This window comes from Mobula birostris, chromosome 16, assembly GCF_030028105.1.
Source record: "Mobula birostris isolate sMobBir1 chromosome 16, sMobBir1.hap1, whole genome shotgun sequence".
NCBI classification, from domain to species: Eukaryota; Metazoa; Chordata; class Chondrichthyes; order Myliobatiformes; family Myliobatidae; genus Mobula; species Mobula birostris.
In genome coordinates this window covers 75,475,332-75,501,063 of record NC_092385.1, presented here as the reverse complement: position 1 = coordinate 75,501,063, position 25,732 = coordinate 75,475,332, and the positions used below count along the sequence as shown (strand labels likewise).

The window sequence follows — 25,732 nt, the reverse complement described above, 5'->3', positions numbered from 1 at the left end:
TATTTGTCATGTGCACATTGAAACATCGCATCACACAGTGAAATGCATTGTGTTGAACAAACAACGGTCCCGGTCGGTCTCTTCTCTTCCCTTCCCCCACCCCACTCCCACTCTCACTCCTCCCCACAACCCAGCCAGTTATAATATCTATATCTATTGGTGTAGTAACCATTGCTATACTGAGGTAACTACGGACTCCTCCCACTGGTTTAGACTATTTAACTTATCCTGCTGCGCCGCTTTGCTTTGCTCTGCTCTGCAGTTAGAATAGTCAGCAGCTTCCCGGCTGGAGAAGCCCTAGCAATTTAAAACAGACAGCACTCCATGTAAACTGAGGTTCCCTTTTGAAGGCGGTTTCCTTTTTTTTTGCAAAGTAAACTATAAATCTAGAATAGGGCATTGTAAGCGGATAGTCCCGTAAATTGATCACAGCGGGACTTTATTCCTGAGTTGTAGCTGAATCTTGATCGAACCCCAGATTGAATTAAAGCAGTCACACTGACAGCAATTCTTCAGGGCGGACTTTTCCTGTTATAGGAGATAATTTGTGAACCCACACACCGGAAAAACGGTGAGTACAATGGGACCAGGACCTATTGGAAGCCTCATGCAATTGGTCATGAAAGTCTCAAAGGCGATCTGCTGAACATTGTTGGCATGCTATGTGTGGTGGCACTTGTGGGCTCTCTCCGGTAGGTGATGTTGGTTGTTACTGTATTTCACAGTATGTTTTGACGCGTATGCGGTAAGTCAATGAATCTGAATTTGAATGGGATGTTTGACCCATTGCAGAACAATGCATAAATGGCAAGTTGCATTAACATAGTGCCTCTTAGATAAACTTATGACCCTAAAATGCGTAGCTTGTATTACGATTTGTTCTGCACTTACTTTGTAGTTTCCACTTGTCAGTTGTCTTTGGCAACTGAAATGTCAAGGAGTTGGCGTCATGCTCACTCTGTGACTGACAGTTCAGCAGGAGAGCCAACTTGAGGTGACACCCGACAATTTCCAAATCCACAGTCTGGCGACTTTATTAGGCGCTCCCAGCTGCTAATGAGCTGGCCACGATGTGTATGTTTATGGTCTTCTGCCTCCACCTCAAGGCTCAAAATGTTGTATGTTCAGTGATGCTCTCTGCACACCACTGTTGTAATGCACGCTCATTTGAGTTACTGTCATCTAAATACCAGCATGTATTTATAATGTAAGCAGCATTATAAAAAGTGGTCAAAATTGTTTAATGGCCTCTCTCATTGACAAGGCATTTTTGCACCATTCTTGGTAAACTCTAGAGGCTGTGGTGTGTGAAAATCCAAGATCAGCAGTTTCTGAGGTACTCAAACCACCACGTTTACTGGCACCAACGATCATTCCACGTCAAAGTCAATTAGATCACATTTCCTGCTATTCTGATATTTGGTCTGAACAACATCTGAACCTCATGACCAAGTCTGTATGCTTTTATGCATTGAGTTGTTGCCACATGATTGGCTGATTAGATATTTCAATTAATGAGCAGGTGTGCAAGTGGACCTAATAAAGTGGCCACTGTATATAGGTGTGTTTGTTTATTCCTAGCATAATCCACATGGTGTGGCCAAATCTAGTAACTGAAAATACTACGGAAAGGTAAAATTCCTTGCTATGGATGGGGGAAATAACCAATCAGGTACTGAGAACTTTACCATTCCCTAGCATCCTTTTCCTGTCTTTCCTATCTGTTGACTTGGAGCACAGTAATTGGTGCATTTATAATTATATTTATATGTACCTTTTAGAAGTTGCTTCCCCTAGGCAGTTCACCTGATCAACCATTCCAGTTAGCCCTCCCTCATCTCTCTCTCTCTCTCTCTCTCTCTATTTCCTCAGTCACTCCATTGTACAGTAAACAATTTTGACCACATTTTATAATGCTGCTTATTACATTGTAAATACCTGCTGGTATTTATGAATTTATGTATATTTTATTCCACATCCATGTTTCAACCGCCTACATTTATTTTTTGGCAAAGTCTTTATTTTTATAGTTGTTGAAAAATGTTTCTTGTTGCCTGTCACACCACAGAGTTCCTAATATATGTCAACATATATGTGGAATAAAGTTGATCCTTGATCTGTCATCCATAACTACAGCTACTCCATTCTGGTTTACCACACACCTGATTAATCTCAAACCCCCTCCCACCTGACTCCTTCCTCTCTAGCCCCTCGACAACAAGAACACAAGGATGAACCATTTCAGAGACATTTACATTTCATGGAGACAACATGCTGAAGGGAAATAAGGGCTTCAGACTGCAGTTGACAGGATTTCACAGGAGCAAAGTGGGGGTGGGGGAGGAGAGGGGGAGAGAGAGGATGAAAATGAGGTGTAGTTGTTGCTGGCATGAAAGCAACTGGGGTTGTATCTCTCAACAAAGCTTAATTTACACTTCCTCAATGAAGGGGGAGTTATGCCTCCTCCAAACCTTTATTCATACCTATGTTTTATTTCCCAGGCCACCACCAGCTCCAACCAATGACACTGCAAGATAGGGACAGAGCTTAGAGCTAATGCAGGGGTGATGGTGTGATTGACATTATTTCTCCAGCACAATGGAAACATGGTAAATGCCCCTTTTATAGTGGCAGGTATGGGATACTGAGGAAATAGAACACTGCTTTAACATCTTTAAGTGGAATTACCTTGTACAACTAGGGGGAAAATTTACACTTCATTACTGCTGTGTTTCATGGGGTTGGGGGGGCATTGAGGAGGGAGCTCCTACCAGCAGAGATGGAGGCCTTTTCTGCAACACCATATTAATTGGGTATGTCTACAGTTCTGCCACTGGGCCCTTCAAGGACCCTATTACTCTGAGCCTCTCTTTTACACTGATGCCTTCTAACAGCCCTAATGTTTTTAGCTTTCACTGTCACAGAGGCTAACACTTCCCCCAACCCCCAATTGTCAGGAACGAAGCACGGTCTCACGCATGCTTCCCAATCTATCCCTCCCCACCCAGCTCCCTTCCTCACATCTCACATCTCCTCACAGATCGTTAGAGCAGTATCTGCTTACAGTCTCTTCAGCTGGGCTTTCCTCCTTGAGCAGAAAATGGCCTGGCATACAGTAATGAAGGCCTGCTGCTTCAACATGACCTCCACCGGTCCAGGCTAGCCACCTGCTGGACTCCCCCAAACCATGCCTGTAAATATAGAGCCAATATTGGAATTGTTTTATGACTGTCATATGTACCAAGATGCAGTGAAAGGCTTTATCTTGCAACACTGGTCATACAGATCAAATCATTACACAGTGCATTGAGGTAAAGTAGGGTAAAACAATAATAGAATCACAATCGAGTTTATATCACCGACATACACATGAAATTTGTTAACTTAGCAGTAGCAGTACAATGCAATACATGATAAATATAAAAAACAAATTACAGTAAATAAAGATCTAGTGAAGTACAGTAAGTACATCTGTATGTATGCCAAATAGTTAAATTAAGATAAGTAGCGCAAAAACAGAATTAAAAAAAAAAGTAGTGATGTTGTGTTACACACACAAACTGCTGGAGGAACTCAGCAGGCCAGGCAGCATCTATGGTAAAGGGTAAACAGTGGACTTTTCAGGCTGAGACCCTTAATCAGAACGGGAAAAGAAGATGACAAGTTAGGGCAAGAAGGTGGGGGGGGGGGGTGGAGGAAGAAGTACAAGGTGATAGGTGAAACCAGGAGAAGGGGAGGGGTGAAGTAAACAGCTGGGGCTGATAGGTAAAACAGATAAAGGGCTGGAGAAGGTACAATATGATCAGAGAGGGTAGGAGACCTGGCTGCTTGTTTTTGATTGCTGAGGATCACCTTGCATTCTGACTGGGTCGTCTCCAACCTGATGGCATGGACTTTGATTTCTTGGACTTCTGGCAATTTCCCCCTCCCTCTCCATCATTCCCTATTCCTGTTTCCTTTTCTCACCTTGTCTGCCTGTCACCTCCCTCTGGTGCTCCTCTCCCTTCCCTTTCTTCAATGGTCTTAAGTACATAAGACCATAAGATATAGGAGCAGAATTAGGCCATCTGGCTCATCGAATCTGCTCTGCCATTTCATCATGACTTACTCCCTTCCAACCCCATGTCACCTCTTTCTAATGATTTGATTTCACTTTTTTACCAACAGCAACACCGCCCCCTTCCTTCCTGCCTATCTTTTAGATGCAAAGTGCATCCTTGGACATTAAGCTCCCAGCTCGAATCTTTCAGCCATGATTCCATGATGCCTACTCTGCCACTCTGCAACTGTGCTGCAAGTTCATCTACCTTATTCTGTATACTGTGTGCACTCAGATACATACCTTCAGTACTGTATTCACCCTTTTCAATTTTGTCTGACTTTCACTTGTGACTCATTCTGTTGACTGCAATTTTGCCCTATCAACAGCCTCTCCTCACTGCACAGCCTCTCCTCACTGCACTGCCTCTGTCTGTAAACCAGCTACCTCATCTCCAGCACTGTTATCCGCCTTTGTTAAGATATTTCTTGCATTGAAATATATGCAGCTCAGGACACGAGTCACACTATGCTCAACCTTTTAATTCCTAACTTTGTCTGAGGTCTTACCAACATCTTGACTTAATGAAGTAGTGTTCATTGGTCCAATGTCCATTTAGAAATTGGATGGCAGAGAGGAAGAAGCTGTTCTTGAATCGCTGAGTGTGTGCCTTCAGGCTTCTGTACCTCCTTCCTGATGGTAACAATGAGAGGAGGGCATGTGCTGGGTGGAGGGGGTCCTTCATGATAGTAGCCGCTTTTCTGAGACACTGCTCCTTGAAGAATAGAATTCCGAATACAGTGTAACAGCTATGGACAAAGGGCAGTGTAGGTAGGCAATATGGTACAAGGTCCTAATGAAGTAGATTGTGAGGTCGAGTCCAGCTTATCATGGTAGCAAACCATTTATTGTCTTATAACAGTGTAGTGGTACATGCTTTCAGGCTTTTCAATCTTCTGACACCAATAGGATGGGTGAGAATAGAGACTTCTGGGGTGGTGGGGCTTTTGATTTTGCTGGCTGCTTTACTGAGACAGTGGAAAGTATAGACAGTTCATGAAGGAGAGGCTGGTTTCCCTGATATGCTGAGCTGTGTCAATGACTTTCTGTGGATTCTTGTGGTCACGTGATGAGCAGTTGCCACAGCAACCCGTGATGCATCCAGATAGGATGCTTTCTATGATCAAAATTGGTAAGGCATGCAAAACTCTGGATTTCAGAAGGATGAGGGGGCATCTGTTTGAAGCCTATTGAATATTGAAAGATCTAGATATAGTGGATGTGGAGAGTATGTTTCCTGTAATAGGTGAGTCTCGGACTTGAGAACACAGCCTCAGAACAAAGGAGCGTCCACTTAGAACGGAGACGAGGAGGAATTTCTTTAGCCAGAGGGTGGTGAACCCATAGGGGCTAAGTTATTGACTATATTTAAAGCAGACATTGATAGGTTCTTGATTAGACAAGGCATCAAAGGTTACGAGCAGAACCAGGAGACTGGAGCTGAATGGGATAAAAAGTCAGCCATGATGGAATGGTGGAGCTGATACGATGCCTTGAGTGGCCTCATTCTGCACCTGTATCCTATGGCCTAACACATCAGCTCTACACCTGCTTCTTTTGCATACACTGAGAAGCAAAGAGTTAAACACTGGGCATACCAGGCAGCTTGTAGTTCATCTTATACAGCAGTTGTTTCCAGGAAATTGGAGATAACCAAGCTGGTGGTTGAGACGTAATGGATCAAACGGCCTCTTTCCGATCTGTAAATTGCAGGAATTCTATGGTTGGGGATTAGCATAACCTGAAACCTGCTTCTCTGTCTGGACGTGCTGAAGGTGACACAGCAATTAGTTTTGCTTGCTGCATTTTTCCTGTAGAGCCTGCAGCAATATAAAATGTAGAGGCCATTAAGAGGAATGAAGAGCTGCAATGCAAGCTGTTCACTGATCCCTTGTTGATCTGAAAATATTCAGGCAGAGCACCACACTGAGAAATTGGATAGTCAGTATATCCCCCTCTTGCCTTCACTCTGTTTCTATCTTTGTCACTGAGATGGCCAGTGCAGACTCAAGGATCAACCACTTGATACAAATTCTAACACGCTTCTTCTCTCAGTGGGCTGATTGACTACATATTTCATGCAGCGACTTGCAGATACACTAGGGAAGACTTTCCTTATACCTTCTGCCCATACAAATCCACAAGAGGCAAATGGGCACTGACAGTGTATCAATGTGTTCCAGGTTACTAAATAGCCCCATTGCGGTTTCCTTCAGCATGAAGGGTATTTCCTAGTATTAAAAAAATACTTCCACCTTTTCTGGAGGCAAGCCACAGGCAGAAGGGAAGTTGAAAAATTTAGAAACATAGAAAACCTACAGCCCAATACAGGCCCTTTGGCCCACAAAGCGTTGCCAAACATGTCCCTACCTTAGGAATTACCTAGGGTCACCCATAGCCCTCCATTTTCCTAAGCTCCATGTACCTGTCCATAAAAGACCCTATTGTATCTGCTTTCACCACTGTTGCCGGCAGTCCATTCCACACACTCACCACTCTCTGTGTTTTTTAAGCACCTTAAAACTGTGCCCTTTTGTGTTAGCCATTGCAGCCCTGGGAAAAAGCCTCTGACTATCCATATGATCAATATCCCTCATCATCTTACATACCTCTATCAAGTCTCCTCTCATCCTCTGTCACTCCAAGGAGAAAAGGCCGAGTTCACTCAACCTATTCTCATAGGGCATCCCCCCAATCCAGGCAATATCCTTGTACCCTTTCTATAGTTTCCACATTCTTCCTGTAATGAGGTGACCAGAACTGAACACACTACTCCAAGTGGGGTCTAATTAATGTCTTGTATAGCTTTAACATTACCTCATGTCCCTTGAATTCAGTTCCACAGTTGATGAAGGCCAATACACCATATGCCTTCTTAACCACAGAGTCAACCTGCGCAGCAGCTTTGAGTGTCCTATGAACTCGGACCCCAAGATCCCTCTGATCCTCCACACTGCCAAGAGTCTTACCATTAATACTATATTCTGTCATCATATTTGGCCTACTAAAATGAACCACCTCAAACTTATCTGGGTTGAACTCCGTCTGCCACTTCTCGGCCCAGTTCTGCATCTTATCGATGTCACGCTTTAACTCTTGACAACCCTCTAGACTATCCACAACACCCCCACCTTTGTGTCATTAGCAAACTTACTAACCTATCCCTCCACTTCCTCATCCAGGTCATTTATAAAAATCACGAAAAGCAGGGATCCTAGAACAGATCCCTGCAGAACACCACTGGTCACTGGCCTCCATGCAAAATATGACCTGCCTACAACCACTCTTTGCCTTCTGTGTGCAAGCCAATTCTGGATCCACAAACCAAGGTCCCCTTGGATCCCATGCCTCCTTACTTTCTCAATTAAGCCTTGCATGAGGAACCTTATCAATTGCCTTGCTACAATCCATATACACTACATCTACAGCTCTACCTTCATCAATGTGTTTAGTCACATCCTCAAAAAATTTAATCAGGCTCGTAAGGCATAACCTGCCTTTGACAAACCCATGCTGACTATTCCTAATCATATTATGCCTCCGCAAATGTTCATAAATCCTGCCTCGCAGGATGTTCTCCATCAGCTTACCAACCACTGATGTAAGACTCACTGGTCAATAATTTCCTGGGCTATCTCTACTCCCTATCTTGAATAAGGGAACAACATCTGCAACATTTCCAAAAGCTTCAGCACATCCTCTTTCTTAATGTCTATATGCTCAAGCTTTTCAGTCCACGGTAAGTCATTCCTACAATCACCAAGGTCCCTTTTTGTTGTGTTAGTACCTCCGCTACCTCCACCGGTTCCATACGCACTTTTCCAGTGTTACACTTGATTGGTCCTATTCGCTCACGTCTTATCTTCTTGCTCTTCACATACTTGTCAAATGTCTTGAGGTTTTCCTTAATCCTGCTTGCCAAGGCCTCCTCATGGCCCCTTCTGGCTGTCCTAATTTCATTCTTAAGCTCCTTCCTGCTAGCCTTATAATTTTTTAGATCTCTATCATTATCTAGTTTTTTGAACCTTTCATAAGCTTTTCTTCTTGACTAGATTTTCTACAGCCTTTGTATACCATGATTCCTGTACCCTGCCATTCTTTCCCCGTCTCCTTGGAACGTACCTATGCAGAACGCCATGCAAAGATCCTCTGAACATTTGCCACATTTCTGCTGTACATTTCCCTGAGAACATCTGCTCCCAATTTATATACATCCAAGTTCCTGCCTGATAGCCTCATATTTCCCCATACTCCAATTAAAAGATTTCCTAACTTGTCTTCTCCTATCCCTCTCCAATGCTATGGTAAAGGAGGTGGAATTGTGATCACTATCTCCAAAATGCTCTCCCACCTGACACCTGACCAGACTCATTTCCCAATACCAGATCAAGTACAGCTTCTCCTCTTGTAGGCTTATCTACATATTGTGTCTGAAAACCTTCTTGAGCACACCTAACAAACTCCACCCCATCTAAATCCCTTGCTCTAGGGAAATGCCAATCAATATTGGGGAAATTAAAATCTCCCATCATGACAACCCTGTTATTATTGCACTGTTCCAGAATCTGTCTCCCTATCTGCTCCTCAATGTCCCTGTTACTGTTGGGTGGTCTATATAAAAAAAAATAACACCCAATAGAGTTATTGACCCCCTTCCTGTTTCTAACTTCCACCCACAAAGACTCAGTAGACAATCCTTCCATGACTTCCTCCTTTTCTGTAGCCATGACACTATCTCTGATCAGCAGTACCACGCCCCCACCTGTTTTGCTTCCCTCCCTGTCCTTTCTGAAACATCTATAGCCTGGCACTCTAAGTAGCCATTCCTGCCCCTGAACCATCCAAGCCTCTGTAATGGCCACAACATCATAGCTCCAAGTGCTGATCCACGCTCTAAGCTCATCTGCTTTGTTCATGATACTCGTTACATTAAAATAGACACATCTCAAACCATCAGTCTGAGTGCATCCCTTCTCTATCACCTGCCTATCCTCCCTCACACACTGCCTACAACCTTTCTCTATTTGCGAGCCAACTGCCCCTTCCTTTGTCTCTTCAGTTCGGTTCCAAACCCCCAGCAATTCTAGTTTAAGCTCTCCCCAACAGCTTTAGCAAACCTGCCTGCCAGGATATTGGTCCCCCTCAGATTCAAATGCAACCCATCCTTATTGCACAGATCACACCTGCCCCAAAAGAGGTCCCAATGATCCAGAAATCAATGCCAACAAAAAGCATTTCAGGATGTATATTGTACACATTTCTCTGACATTAAACTTAACCTTTGAACCTTTGAAATCCAAATCCCTGCCGCCTGCTCCAATCTCTCAGCCACGCATTTATTCTCCACCTCAATCTATTCCTATACTCACTGTCACATGGAACAAACAGTAATCCTGAGATTACTACCCTTGTGGTCCTGCTTTTCAGCTTCTTTCCTCACTCCCTGTAGTCTGCTTTCAGGACCTCCTCCCTTTTCCTACCTATGTTGTTGGTACCAATATGTACCACGACCTCTGGCTGTTCAGCTTCCCACTTCAGGATAGAGAAACATAGAAAACCTACAGCACAATACAGGCCCTTTGGCCCACCAAGCTGTGCCAAACATGTCCCTACCTTAGGACTACCTCAGCTTTACCCATAGCCCTCTATTTTTCTAAGCTCCATGTGGACACGATCAGAAACATCCCGGACTCTGGCACCTGAGAGGCAAACTACCATCCGTGTTTCTTTCCTGCGTCCATAGAATTGCATGTCTGACCCCCTAACTATAGGGTCCCCTATCACTGCCGCCATCCTCTTCCTTTCCCTACCCTTCTAAGCCACAGGGCCGGACTCTGTGCCAGAGGCGTGGCCACTGATGTTTCCCCCAGGTAGGCCGTTCCCCCCCCCCCACAGTACTCAAACAGGAGTACTTATTGTTAAGAGGGACAGCCAAAGGAGTATTCTCTAGTATCTGACTCCTGCCCTTCCCTCTCCTGACTGCTTCCCACTTATCTTTCTTCCGAGGCCCCAGTGTGATTATTTACCTGTAGCTCCTCACTCTCCCTGACCAGACAAAGGTCATCAAGCTGCATCTCCAGTTCCCTAACCCAGTCCCTAAGGAGCTGCAGCTTGATGCACCTGGCACAGGTGTGGCTGTCCAGGTGGGTGGGAGTCTCCCGGACTTCCCACATCTGACACCCAGTACAGAACACCGGCCTCACACACATACTTGCAATTCCTATTCTTCACAAGTAACTTGCTTCACCTCGACCTGTTATCGCTGAAGCCCCTTCAAAAGTTTAAAAAATTGCTCTACTTCCAAAACGTTTTATGTTCCTTTTGATGATTATTATATCTTATTTCTGTGTTTAAGTTTTTGGACATCAATCTCTAAACTACCGAAAGGAATCTCAGGGCTGTACGTGGTGACATTGATAATAAACCTACTTACAACTTCAAAGGCTTGTCGTGAGGTTCAGTGTTAAATTCTTTAATAGTGTCCTTGAGGGTATTTCGCTGGAAAGGTGAGTGATCATTATAGGTTGCAGTTTGTTGCTGTTTACTTTGCTCTGTTTCTAATATGTGTTGCTGGTGGATATTTATCCATGCTTTTGCTGTTCCTGTTGGTAGTACTTTTATTTAAATAAAGTAATATCCTTCCGTCTTCTCTTTTCCACTGCAATGAAAAGGATCAAGAGAATGCAGGAAGATCAACTGATTACTTTCTTTTGGTATGTAGACTCGTAACTAGCTGATGAAATTGCCTGGTAAACTATTCATTTCAGGAGTAATTAAAGAAAGGTATTTAATGCTGATGACGCCCACATCCTGTCACAATAGTCTGAACCACAAAAGACGTTGTACTATTAATGATGATAAAACTTAAGAAGGGACTGAGCTCTGATTCCTCTCAGTATCATCATGATCGGTACCTCGATGATGTAGCGGTTAGCACAATGCTATTACAGCTCGGTGGATCGGAATTTGCCGTTCAGTCCCGGCATCCTCCCAGGAGTCTGTATGTCCTCCCTGTGAAATGTGTGAGATTTCTCCAGGCCCTCTGGTTTCCTCCCAAGCTGGTCAGTGTAAATTGTCCCAGGATTAGGTTAGGGTTAAATTGTACATTGCTGGGTGGTGCATCTTAAAGGGCCAGAAGGGCCTATTTTGCCCTGCATCTCTAAATAAATAAAAAACTTATGGGACATTTTCAATATTAGCCAATGACCATGCAGCTCTGAATAACACAAGCTACTTTGAACACCTCAGATCAGTTACCTAGGAAATAATTCACCCATCTGTCACTTACATCAGGGAAGAGTAATTATATAAAATGATTTCTGTTGCTACACCAACATATTAGAACCTGGTCCTCGATCAAAAGGAAAATATGCACTGAGTCACAAGCTAAAATCATGATTGTTTCCTTATCTGTAAATCTTACATTCAATTACCATAGATAAGTGAAACCTTATTTCTGGTTCATTTATGGCATAAATCGAAACCTTATTCCCTCCTTTAAAGTATAGAATGGTCCCTAATTTTCTACAAGATGGCAAATGCACTCAGAGACTATGAAAATTGAATCTGATTAAAATTGCAAAAGAAAATAACTGGAAGTTTTGAATGAGTTTCAGTTATTTACATTAAGATGACCACAACAACAATGTGAACTATAATACCATACAATATCATCAGTTTTAGCTGAAGTAATATAACTTAAGCAGAACCCACTATTTATTATATTCGTTGTGATAATATTTCAAAGAGCCTAGCTTTATTTGATTTCCAGGTACTGAGGCCACTTTTTCAAAGATTCTGTTGAGGAACTCAGTCCATTAAAAGCTTTGCCATCACTTAAGAAAGGATCGTTGCCATAGGGACTGAATCCTGGTTTCTTTTCCTGTCTCTGAGATGGCAATTGTTTCTGTAGCAACAAATTGCTCCTGGGAAAATACAACGGGTGCACTTAATGATAAAATGCACTGTTGTGACAGTGCAGAGTTATTATAAAATTCAACATATGTTAACTTTTTTTTAAAATTTTATTTCATACTTTCTCAATAAAACTTCCTTTGTTCATTTTTCTGTTGTGACCCCTAGAAAATAATTCCTTGATCATCAGTTGCTTGAAGAAGTGACAAGGGACAGGGTGTCTGTTCTTCTCCACCCATGGCTGCTTTGTGCCTAATATCATCCTCCAGTAAGGGCAGGTGGTTGGGCTGAGGTCCTTAACATGGTCTGTCTTCTGCAGGTGATTAATCAAATACATCCAGTTCCAGTTCCCGTAGAGAATGGGAAAGAATAAACTTGTCAATTCACATTTAAAATCAAATAAAGCTGAACTTGGAGTGCTGTGAGCAGTTTTGACCCCAAGTAAAGATGAGCTGGCATTGGAAGAGGTCCATGAGAATGATTCCGGGATTGAATGGGTTAATGTATGAGGAGTTTTTGATGGCTCTGGGTCTGCACTCGCTGGGCTTTAGAAGAATGAGGGGGTAATCGCATCGAAACTTATTGAATAGCCTAGATAGAGGTCTATATATGTTTGGTCTGAACAACAACTGAGCCTCTTGACCATGTCTGCATGCTTTTATGCATTGAATTGCTGCCACATGATTGGATATTTGTATTGATTAGCACATGTAGTGTAAAATGAATATTTAATTTGTTGAATGACTGAAACCTTGTAAAAGCACAAAATAAGATAGTTTGAGAATGATTTGACGATGTGACTGAGAGTTGGGGAAGCTGAAGTGTAGGCCTAGTGAAGGAACTGAGGCTGGTGAACTGCAAATAGACAATAGGTGCAGGAGTAGGCCATTCGGCCCTTCGAGCCAGCACCGCCATTCACTGTGATCATGGCTGATTATCCACAATCAGTACCCCATTCCTGCCTTCTCCCCATATCCCTTGACTCCACTATCTTTAAGAACTCTATCTAACTCTTGCTTGAAAGAATCCAGAGAATTGGCCTCCACTGCCTTCTGAGGCAGAGCATTCCACAGATCCACAATCCCCTGTGTGAAAAAGTTTTTCCTCAACTCCATTCTAAATGGTCTACCCCTTATTCTTAAACTGTGGCCTCTGGTTCTGGACTCCCCCAACATCGGGAACATGTTTCCTGCCTCTAGCATGTCTAATCCCTTAATAATCTTATATATTTCAATCAGATCCCCTCTCATCCTTCTAAGTTCCAGTGTATACAAGCCCAGTCGCTCCAAACTTTCAACATATGACATTCCCGCCATGCCTGGAATTAACCCAGTGAAGCTACGCTGCACTCCCTCCATAGCAAGAATGTCCTTCCTCAAATTTGGAGACCAAAACTGCACACAATACTCCAGGTGGGGTCTCACCAGGGCCTTGTACAACCGCAGAAGGACCTCTTTGCTCCTACACTCAACTCCCCTTGTTATGAAGGCCAACATGCCATTAGCTTTCTTCACTGCCTACTGTACCTGTATGCTTACTTTCAGTGACTGATAAACAAGGACACTCAGATCTCATTGTAACTTCCCCTTTTCCTAACTTGACACCATTCAGTTAGTAATCTGCCTTCCTGTTCTTGCCACCAAAGTGGATAACCTCACATTTATCCACATTAAACTGCATCTGCCATGCATCTGCCCACTCACCCAACCTGTCCAAGTCATCCTGCATTATCACAATATCCTCCGCACATTTCACACTGCCACCCAGCTTTGTGTCATCTGCAAATTTGCTAATGTTACTTTTAATCCCTTCATCTAAATCATTAATGTATATTGTAAATAGCTGCGGTCCCAGCACCGAGCCTTGCGGTACTCCACTAGTCACTTCCTGCCATTCTGAAAAGGATCCGTTAATCCCTACTCTTTATTTCCTGTCTGCCAACCAATTTTCTATCCATGTCAGTACCCTACCACCAATACCATGTGCTCTAATTTTGCCCACTAACCTCCTGTGTGGGACCTTATCAAAGGCTTTCTGAAAGTCCAGGTACACTACATCCACTGGCTTTCCCATGTCCATTTTCAGAGTTACATTCTCAAAAAATTCCAGAAGATTAGTCAAGCATAATTTCCCCTTCATAAATCCATGCTGACTCGGACCTATCCTGCTACTGTTATCCAAATATGCCGTTATTTCATCTTTTATAATTGATTCCAGCATCTTCCCCACCACTGATGTCAGACTAACTGGTCTATAATTGCCTATTAGCTACCCTCCAGTCCACGGGAACTGAGCCTGAATCTATAGAACATTGGAAAATATGTTAGTTTTACATGGCATCCTTCAGACAGGAATGCAATGACAGGATATCTGATCACCTTGGAGCTGGTCATCTCAAGTTTTACCTCGTCAGGGTGGGTGGGGTGGTCTGGCTCACTAGCAGCTCACTGTTGTTTATGAGAATAGGATGTTCTGGATGGCTTGCATTCCAATTCAGATGGTAGAACACTCTTTCAGCCAAGACAGCAGATTGCAGTGGAATACAGGGCCAAAAATGATGCTTAAGTCCATAAGATATAGGAGCTGACTGGAGAAAAGAAAACTCGTAGCGTTATGAAGCACTACAGCACAGAAACAGGTTATTCTGCCTAGTCCTATTGACCCACACCCAGACCATAGCACTTCATACCCGCAGAAGACAGAGAGTAGTGGTCGAAATGGCTTAGTCCAGCTGGAGGTGTGTGATTAGTGGTGTCCTGCAGGTATCCGTACTGGGACTTCTGCTGTTTGTGATGTGTATAAATATTCTGGATGAAACTGTTGATGATTGGCTTAGTAAGTTTGCAGATGATATGAAGATTGGTGGTGTTGTGGATAGCGTAGATGACTGGCAAAAAAATCCAGCAGGATATAGATCATTTCCAGATCTGAGCAGAGAAATGGCAGACGGAGTTTAACCTGGCAAAATGCAAAGAGTTGCACCTTGTCAAATGTAAAAAGACTGTTAACAGCAAGACCTTAATAGATAGACACATGAATGGGAGGGAAATGGAGGGATTTGGACATTGTGCAGTCAGGAGGGATTAGTCTAGTTAGCCATTTGATCACTAATTTAATTCATTTGGCAAAACATTCTGGGCCAAAGGGCGTGATCCTGTGCTGTTCCGGTGTATGCTCGATGTTCAATGTATCTCTCCCATCCATGTACTTATTCAAATTTCTCCTGAATGTTGAAATCAAACCTGTATCTACCACTTCTGCTGGCAACTCATTCCACACCCTCACACAGGTTCCCCTGAAGTATTTCACGCCTCACCCTTAACCTGTGACTTCTGGTTCTAGTCTCACTCTGCTGAAAATCAATGCTCAACACGATTCATGTCTCCATAGAGAGTACAGGGATGTGAAATATCATATATACATAAACTCCTGATTATTATATTTTCTGTGTATTATGTTCTTTTATCGTGCAGCAGTTTGGTGAATTAATCATCCATGTTAAAATACTAAACTGTACATTAATCTTGCAGATTTAACTTACACCCACAATACTGTATTACGTATATATTCTGTACAGCCAGAGAAAAAGAACACAATTTCTGTCTTGCTATGGTTCCAGCAACTAATTATCTAGAATTCTGCACTGAGAATCCTGTGATCGAATTGCCTTGCAGAATATGTTCCTGCTTGTGTGTTACCGAGCATTGTCATTTCTAATTCCAATATAAAGGACAAGAGGTTCCTGGCCAAGAGCACACGAGTCGAGTCGCCAATATGTCGAGGCAGTTTGTTGAGGAGGGAGAGGAAGACCCAGCAGAGTACTGCATTGGTGAGCCAAGGGTTACTGTTCAGCAATAACCACATTTTCAAAGGGCACTTAAGTTAAAGTTATTCTCAAAGTACATGTATGTTACTATATTCTGCCTTGAGATTCATTTTCCTGCAAGCATTTACAGGAAAAAGGAAATACAGTAGAATTTTATGAAAAGCTATACATAAACAGACGAACTGACACCAATGTGCAAAAGAAGACAAAAGGTGCAGGTAAAATGATACCGAACACATGGATTCAGGGGAGTACTGAGTGATGGATCAGGGGTCTGATGGCTGTGGGGTAATAACTGATCCTGAACCCAGTGGTATGGGACTTGAGGCTCCTGTACCTCTTTCCCAATGGGAACAGCAAGAAGGCATGCCCTGGATGTTGGCGGGGGTGAGGGGGGGGTCGCTTTTCATGATGGATGCTGATTTCTTGTGGCAGCACTCCATGGAAAAGGATTTGGGGATGGATCTTACTCTTAAACCAGTTGCCTTTTAAAAGAAAACTGAGCAAAACCGATAATATATCACATAATATTTTACATTCTTCTTCTCTTCCCTGTGTGCGGGGCAAGCTGATTCCTACACTGGCATTTGAACGCCCTAGAACAGAAATCGGGAGACAATTTAATATGAGGCCATTTCAGAGATAGGAAGGGCAAACCCACAGAGGGATCTAAAAACAAGGTGAGAGAACTTTACAATAAAGGAGTTGATGAAATGGGAGCCAATACTGGTCAGTAAGCATGAGGATGACGGGTGAGAGTTCGGACAGGAGCAGCAGAGCTTTTTATCCTTGATTTGTGCTTCCATTAAAACCAAACAGAAGCCAGGCAAGTTGCACCGTATTCTTTAGGAATTGTTACTCTTTCACTCAACTTAGTAAATATTTTTACAGTTGGATACTCTGAATCTAATGCTCAACAATAAACTCCCAGTCTAGTTCAGCATGCAAAGTGGCAACTGGCACGATTTGTTTAAAAGCATGCAATGTGACTTTGTTTAATTTTGCTTCAGTATATTTATTTGCCTGGAAAATATTGATACTTGATTGCAAACAACAGGAATTCTGCAGATGCTGGAAATTCAAGCAACACACATCAAAGTTGCTGGTGAACGCAGCAGGCCAGGCAGCATCTCTAGGAAGAGGTACAGTCGACCTTTCAGGCCAAGACCCTTCGTCAGGACAAACTGAAGGAAGAGTTAGTAAGAGTTCTGAAAGTGGGAGGGGGAGGGGGAGATCCAAAATGATAGGAGAAGACAGGAGGGGGAGGGATGGAGCCAAGAGCTGGACAGGTGATTGGCAAAGGGGATATGAGAGGATCATGGGACAGAAGGCCTAGGGAGAAAGACAAGGGGGGGGGGGGAACCCAGAGGATGGGCAAGAGGTATATTCAGAGGGACAGAGGGAGAAAAAGGAGAGTGAGAGAAAGAATGTGTGCACAAAAATGAGTAACAGATGGGGTACGAGGGGGAGGTGGGGCCTCAGCGGAAGTTGGAGAAGTCGATGTTCATGCCGTCGGGTTGGAGGCTACCCAGACAGAATATAAGGTGTTGTTCCTCCAACCTGAGTGTGGCTTCATCTTTACAGTAGAGGAGGCCGTGGATAGACATGTCAGAATGGGAATGGGATGTGGAATTAAAATGTGTGGCCACTGGGAGATCCTGCTTTCTCTGGCGGACAGAGCGTAGATGTTCAGCAAAGCAGTCTCCCAGTCTGCGTCGGGTCTCGCCAATATATAAAAGGCCACATCCGGAGCACCAGATGCAGTATATCACCCCAGTCGACTCACAGGTGAAGTGTTGCCTCACCTGGAAGGACTGTTTGGGGCCCTGAATGGTGGTGAGGGAGGAAGTGTAAGGGCATGTGTAGCACTTGTTCCGCTTACACGGATAAGTGCCAGGAGGGAGATCAGTGGGGAGGGATGGGGGGAACGAATGGACAAGGGAGTTGTGTAGGGAGCGATCCCTGCGGAATGCAGAGAGAGGGGGGGAGGGAAAGATGTGCTTAGTGGTTGTGTAGGGAGCAGTCCTGACAAAGGGTCTCGGCCTGAAACGTCGACTGCACCTCTCCCTACAGATGCTGCCTGGCCTGCTGTGTTCACCAGCAACTTTGATGTGTGATACTTGATTGCAATTGGATTTATTCCGGTGGGATACAAACCCGTGGGCATGTGACCAAGTGGTTAAGGCATTGGACTAGCGACCTGCAGGTCGTGAGTTCAAGCCCCAGCCGAGGCAACGTGTTGTGTCCTTGAGCAAGGCACTTAATCACACATTGCTCTGTGACGACACTGGTATGGGTCCTAATGCCCTTCCCTTGGACAACATTGGTGTCGTGGAGAGGGGAGACTTGCAGCATGGGCAACTGCTGGTCTTCCATACAACCTTGCCCAGGCCTGCGCCCTGGAGAGTGAAGACTTTCCAGGTGCAGATCCATGGTCTCGCAAGACTAACGGATGCCTTTTTACTTTCACAAACAGCAGAGTTTAAATTCTGCCAATGACAACCTGCCTGGCTAGTTTGTCACAAAATCTCATGTCTAGTATGTGATATATTAGACACAACATTAAATAGAGAAAGCAACCTCTTAAAAAGTATAATTGGTGTTAGAGCACTTGTAACCCACATTTAGATCGATCACAATAACTTGTTGCTATTGACCCGACATAAATTGGGGAACTGCTTTGTCAAGCACCTCCACTCCATCCACTAAAAGCGGAATTCCCCAGGGGCCAACCATTTTAATTCCTATTCCTATTCCCATTCCCATTCTGATATGTTGGTCCATGCCACGATGAGAAAACTCTCAACGTGCAGGAGCAACACTTTACATTCTGTCTGGTTTGCCTCCAACCTGATGACATGGATATCGATTTCCCCTTCTAGTTTTTAAAAAAAAAGTCCCTCCCCCTTTCCTTTTCTTCTATTCCCCACTCTGGCCTCTTACCTCTCCTTACCTGCCTATTGCCTCCCCCTGGGTCCTCTCCTACTTCCCTTTCTCCTATCGTCCGCTCTCCTCTCCTATCGGGTTCCTTCCTCTCCAGCCCTTTACCTTTTCCACGGACAGGGCTTCACCTATCACTTTTGAGCTTGTGCCCCTTCCCTTCTCCCCACATTTTTACTCTGACATGTTCCTTTCCAGTCCTGGTGAAGGGTCTCGGCCCAAAACATCGACCGTGTATTCATTTCCATAGATGCTGCCTGACCTGCTGAGTTCTTCCAGCATTTTGCGTGTATTACTGTGATTCATGATTCAATGTTAATAACAAATAAAATAAAACTATTTCAATCACATCATGAAAATTAATTTAGGGATGGATCCATGAATTCATGTTCATTCATATGTGAAGGAGAAATACAGTCTCTATGCACAGGATGCTTTAAAGTTTTTCCTTGAAAAATGCTGATATAAGTGTAACAATTTTTTCTTTACAGGAGGTTACCATCCAGTGAAATTAGGAGACATTTTTAATGGAAGATATCAAGTAATGAGAAAGTTGGGATGGGGCTTTTACTCCACAGTGTGGCTTTGTCTGGACCTGCTGTAAGTATCCAATTTCCTTTATATCAGCTGTCACAGCATCCTAAATTACTTTTTCTAATTAGAAACCAAGATCTATAGTTAAGGTGCACTGTACTAAATACAATGAAGGATAAAAGTAATAAAAGGTATGACTGGATGATGTTGAACTTGGCCTTTGGAGCTCTGTAAGTTCAGGAGGAAGGAAAAACTGAGGGATATATCTTGACACAAACAAGGAGAATTCTGCAGATGCTGGAAATTCAAGCAACACACATCAAAGTTGCTGGTGAACGCAGCAGGCCAGGCAGCATCTCTAGGACAGTCGATGTTTCAGGCCGAGACCCCTCATCAGGACGGAGGGTCTCGGCCTGAAATGTCGACTGTAGCTCTTCCTAGAGATGCTGCCTGGCCTGCTGCGTTAACCAGCAACTTTGATGTGTGTTGGATATATCTTGACAATGAGTAACAGTGTAAAATTGTCCATTTAGTCCACATGGGCATAACCATTATCTACCCTTAGTCTGGTGGACTGCTGATCAAAAAGATTCCTTTGAGCTGGATGGTTTCAACTTCTTGAGCATTGATGCAAAATCATCCTCTTTCATTTAAGAGATAAACCACTCTGCTCACTGTCCAAATCTCAAGCTTTGACCAGCTCTGGTTTCATGGCACTTACAGTTGGTTCTGGTTAATTGGGACACAGTGCAGCCAGTGCATTTTGGCCCAATTAAGGGGCTGCCCCAATGTGCCAAAGTTTCATGGAAATAGTAAAAACGAAAAAAGAAAAACTGAGTAACAAATTATTTATTTAAATGAAATACAGAACAAATTAAAAATCTAGTACTACTGTACTTTAAAACTGTTAGTTTCTAATGGTTTTTGATAGAGGAATTCATCCAGTGTACGCAATGAACAAAATCAGCACAGACACCTAGTGCAGATGATAGGCTGCCTACATACAATACTTTTGACAATTGCATCCTCCATTCTTCATTACAGTCAAGATGATTGCTGATACCTTCAGAACATTCGTAGTTCCAAACTTATTGAAGTAGTGAAATCACCTCATTTTCACTCCCAGCCATTTTTGGCATCTCCAAACCTGAATGCTTGAAACTGCTGTGAGCAAAACAGTTCCAAATTGTCTTTCTGCTTATTTCTCACCAAATATTAGTGAGAAAAATCACTGCTTTTTGAGCACAAACACATGCAACTGGTACTATTTAAATACTGTTCGCTCTAAGTACTGTGCAGTGTCTAATGGCCACATAAGTACACCTGACAGATGCTAGTTAGAACCTTTCCAGCAACAGTCTCCTGCCCCAAAGATGGGGCATAGTATCCCAAATAAATGAAGGGAATCTCAGCAATTTTCTCAATTAGTTTTTGTTCTTTAAGAGGTGAACCAAGTAAGCAGGTACCCCAATTAACCAATGGCTCAATTAACCGGAATTAACTGTAATTAATTGATACCATTGATTTTCTAGATATTTATAATGCCAGGAGGGTGATATGGCACAACTCCAAAAGCAGGTAAAACAAAATTGGGAATTATGCAGTGACTGATTCACTCCCCAACATGGCAAAATCTTCCCTCAAGTCACAAGGCTGTTCACTCAACTCTGAAACATCTGGACAGCAAAGGTGCATACATTGGGATGTTCTTTATCATCTACCGTTTGGCATTCAATGCTATCATCCCCTCAAGACTATTCATTGTGCTTCAAGACCTTGGCCTCAATACCTCCTTATGCAACGTGATCCTCAGTTTCCCCACTTGCAGACCCCAGTCAGTTCAGATTGGTAACAACATCTCCTCCACTCTCTCCATCAGCACAGGTGCTCCACAAGGCTGTGTGCTTAGTCCCCTGCTCTACTCACTTTATATTCATGACTGTGTGGCTAAGCACAGCTGCAATGCCATATTCAAGTTTGCTAATTACACCACTGTCATAGGATGAATTAAAGGTGGTGATGCGTCAGCACATAGGAGGGAAATTTGGCTGTGTTGTCATAACATCAACCTGTCACTCAATATCAGCAACACCAAGAAGCTGACTACTGACTTCAGGAGGAGGAAACCAGAGGTCCATGAGTCAGTCCTCACAGGGGGATCAGAGGTGGAGAGGGTCAGCAACTTTAAATTCCTGGGCGTTATCACCTCAGAGGCCCTGTCTTGGGCTCAGCACATAAGTGCAGTTACAAAGAAAGCATGGCAGTACCCCTACTTCCTTAGGTAGTTTGCAAAGATTCGGCATGACATCTAAAACTCTGACAAACTTCTATGGATGTTTGGTGGAGAGTGTATTGACTGGCTGCATCAGAGCCTGGTACGGAAACACCAATGCCCTTGAACAGAAGATCTTACAAAAAGTAATGGATACAGCCCAGTCCATCACGGGTAAAGCCCTCCCAAGCATTGAGCACATCTACATGGAGTGCTGTTGTAGAAAAGCAGCATCCAGCATCAGAGTCGCCCACCATCCAGGTCAGGCTCTCTTCTCACTGCTGCCATCAGCAAGGTGGTACAGGAGCCTCAGACTCACCACCACCACCTGGTTCAGGAACAGTTATTACCCCTCAACCATCAGGCTCTTGAACCAGAGGGGATAACTTCACTTGCCCCATCACAGAAGTGTTACCACAACCTATGGACTCACTTTCAAAGACTCTTCATCTCATTTCCTCAATATTTATTGCTTGCTTGCTTTTCTTTCTATCTATCTTCTAATCTTCCTTTCCACAGTTTGTTGTCTTTTGCACACTGGCAGTATGGTCACTTGGTGTAGTCCTTCATTGATTCTATTATGGTTATTAGATTTATTGAGTATGCCTGCAATATAATGAATGTCAAGGTTGTATATAGTGACATACACGTACTTTGATAATAAATTTACTTTAATAAATTTACTTTGAACTTTCAACAAGTCAGGTGTGTGGAAGAATCCTTCCCACTTGCCTGGGTGAATACAGACTCCAATATTACTCAGAAAGTTCAACCCTCCTGATTGGCACCGTGCCCACCAGCCTCTGTGCCGCAGATGTATTCTGGCTGAAGTGTGCACCACCTTCCTTACATACTCACTCATACTACTCCTACAATACTTCCAAGCCTCATCTATTTTAATGCCTAAAAGGACAATAGCAGCAGGCACATGGGAACAGCAACACTCTCAGCTTCTCCACCAAGTCACGTAAATCCCCACTACTTCATCCTCACTGCACCTAAACCCTAGAATTTTTCACAAAGCAGCACCACAAGAGAACTTTCACTGGATGGTAGCTCACCACCATCTCATTGTGAATTAGAGAACAATTCAGCCTCCTATTAATAAATACACAGCAATGGCAGAATAAAGTGTTAGGTTTTCCTGTTGGAGAGCCTAGGATTAACACATAAGACAATAAACCCATAAGACATAGGAGCAGAGTGAGGCCATTTGGCCCATTGAGTCTGCTCCACCATTTCATCACGGTTGGTTTATTATCCCTCTCAATCCCATTCTTCTAACTTCTCCCTGTAACCTTTGACCTCCTTATCAACCAAGAACCGATCAACCTCCACTTTAAATATACCCAATGACTTGGCCTCCACAGCCATCTGTGGCAATGAATTCCACAGATTCACCACCTTCTAGCTAAAGAAATTCCTCCTCATCTCCGGTCATGCAGCATAAATACTACTTGTTGATTATGAACATATGCACAAATATTGTACTTATTTCATTTTGATATACAGCACGGAATAGGCCCTTTCAGACCTTTAAGGTGCACCGCCCATCAACTCCGACAACCCTGACTTAAACTTAACCTAATCACGGTACAATCTACAATGACCAATTAACCTTCCTGGTACGTCTTTAGAGTGTGGGAGGAAACCGGAGGGCTTGGGGAAAACCAACACATTCCACAGGAGGATATTCAGACATTCCTTACAAAGGACATTGAAATTGAACTCTGATGTCCATGCTGTAACAGCATCATGCTAACTGCCACTCCAGTGTGGCACCCAGATTGATCAGTTTATGTTACATTTAGACTGTATCATTGTATGAAGAAATGCCTAAACCTTTGACAAATACTTTTGAACGTATTTTACCTACACTAAAGGTGCAAAGTGAATGAGAGTTGTATTGTATTACATCTAACAGAAAAAATAAATGTGTGGCAGTGAAGGTGGCGAAGAGTGGAAGTGGGTTTACAGAGGCTGCCCAGGACGAGATCAAGCTTCTCAGATGTGTGAGTAACCACTGAAACATGTGCAAAATAAATATTAAGACAGTAGTGTCCCACTCCAAAGGAAAAATCTAAAGTTCTGCTTCCAGAGTAGTGACTTTCAGAGGTGGCACTATCTAAAACACCATCATTTCTCTCAGGAAGCTGGAAAAGATCCCAGAAGGATTATTTGACTTGGTATCCTGACCTAATAGCTTGTCTCATTGCAATCTTTTGCAGGATCTAGCTGTTGACACTTTCTTTAAATTTTACAGCATGGAATAGGCCATTCTGGCCCTTCATGCCATGCCACCCAGCAACCCTCAACAAACCATGATTTAACCCTAAATAACTTAACACTAAATAACTTTACAACGACCAATTAACCTACTAACTGGTGCATCTTTGGACTGTGGGAGGAAATCATAGCACACAGAGAAAACTTGTGGATTCAATGGAGAGGACGTACAAAGTCCTTACAGAAGACAGTGGGTTTGAACTCTGACACCCCAAGCTGTATTGGTGTCACACTAACCACTATGTTAATGTGGTGAACATGCATGCCCTAATATCTCAACACACAGAAATATAAATTAGATAGCAGAAAATTATACTTGATTTCAACAGTAGACAATCTGCTGGAGGAATTTAGCAAGTCAAAGAGCATTTTGACCTGTTGGCACAGCAGTACAATAGTGTAGCTGTTAGTGCAATAATATACAACACCAATATTCACTGATCCGGGTTCAATTCCCACTGCTCTCTGGAATCTTCTCCCTGTGACCTGGGTGGGTTTCCCCCAGGTGCTCTGATTTCCTCCTACATTCCAGAGACTTACAGGTTAGGGTTTGTGAGTTGTGGGCATATTCTGGTGGAACTGGAAGCGTGTAACAATTGTGGACTGCCCCAGCACAATCCTCAGAATGTGTTGGTCATTGACACAGGCAACACATTTCACTGCATGTTTCAATGCACATGTGACAAATAAAGCTAATCTTTCATCATTAATCTGTGTCTGTGTATGGGGCAAGGGTGAGGATGGGAGGAATTGTTCATGTTTTGTGTTGAAACCCTGCATCAAGGATATTTAGTTCACAGTCTACAAATGAACTGACTACTGATATAGTCAGCATTGAAATGAAAAAACTAATTTTTTGTAGCCATTTCTTATATGCTTGCGCTTGGAATATATTTGAGCACCACGGTAGCATAGTGGTTAGCGCAACACTATTACAGTCTGGGACGTCGGAGTTCGGAGTTCAGGGTTCAATTCCGACGTCATCTGTAAGAAGTCTCTGTATGTCCTCCCTGTGGAATGAATCAGAATCAGGTTTAATATCACTAGTATACACCGTGAAATTTGTTAACTTAGCCGCAAGAGTACAATGCAATACATGATGACATAGAAAAAATAAGTAAATCAATTACAATAGGTATATATGTATATAAAATAGTTAAATTAAAATTAGTGCAAAAACATAAATTTTTTTAAAGGTCCATTTAGGAATCGGATTGCAGAGGGGGGGAAAAAGCTGTTCCTGAATCACTGAGTGTGTGCCTTCAGGTTTCTGTACCTCCTTCCTGATGGTAACAATGAGAAGAGGGCATGTCCTGGGTGATGGGGGTCCTTAACAATGGATGCCACCTTTCTAAGGCACCACTCTTTGAAGATATCTTGGATATTATGGAGGCTAATATGCATGATGGAGATGACTAATATTACAACTTCCTGTAGCTTCTTTTGATCCTGTGAGGCAGCCCCCCCCACTCCGCCCCATACCAGACAGTGATGCAGCCTGCCAGAATGCCCTCCACTGTACATCTGTAGAAGTTTTTGACTGTTTCAGGTGACAAACCAAATGTGTGGGTTTTCTCCAGGTGCTCCAGTTTCCAGTCCAAAATGTAACAGTTAGTAGGTTAACTGGTCACTGTAAAACTGTTCCATGATTATGGAGGGTTAAATTTGGGATCGCTGGGTGATGCGGCTAAAAGGTTGGAAGGGCCTTTTCCAAGCTGTCTCTCAATAAATAAAAATAAATATTATCACCCTCTGCATGTGATTTAGGAATGTCCTGAAGTTACGAAAGGAAGTGTTTAAATGTAAGATCATCCCCTTTTTTTTAAAGTAAAGCACCTGGCAGTTGAGTGCCCCACTTTAG

General features: G+C 43.2%; 1 protein-coding gene across 4 annotated transcripts in view; it reads left to right on the top strand.

Annotated features, from left to right (window-relative positions):
• Window positions 1-238: 238 nt before the first annotated feature.
• LOC140211233 (SRSF protein kinase 3) overlaps window positions 239-25,732 on the top strand; it is a 49,459-nt gene continuing 23,965 nt past the window's right edge. Inside the window, exons 1-5 of one of the 4 annotated variants that reach the window (XM_072280867.1) lie at window positions 239-571; window positions 10,771-10,812; window positions 15,744-15,842; window positions 19,271-19,379; window positions 23,510-23,597. In XM_072280867.1, coding sequence (XP_072136968.1) covers window positions 15,788-15,842; window positions 19,271-19,379; window positions 23,510-23,597 — 252 coding nt within the window. In that variant the 5' untranslated portion in view covers window positions 239-571; window positions 10,771-10,812; window positions 15,744-15,787. Of the gene's footprint in view, window positions 572-10,454; window positions 10,606-10,770; window positions 10,813-15,743; window positions 15,843-19,270; window positions 19,380-23,509; window positions 23,598-25,732 lie in introns of all 4 variants that reach the window. The other 3 variants (XM_072280866.1, XM_072280865.1, XM_072280868.1) reach the window with 3 other exon arrangements.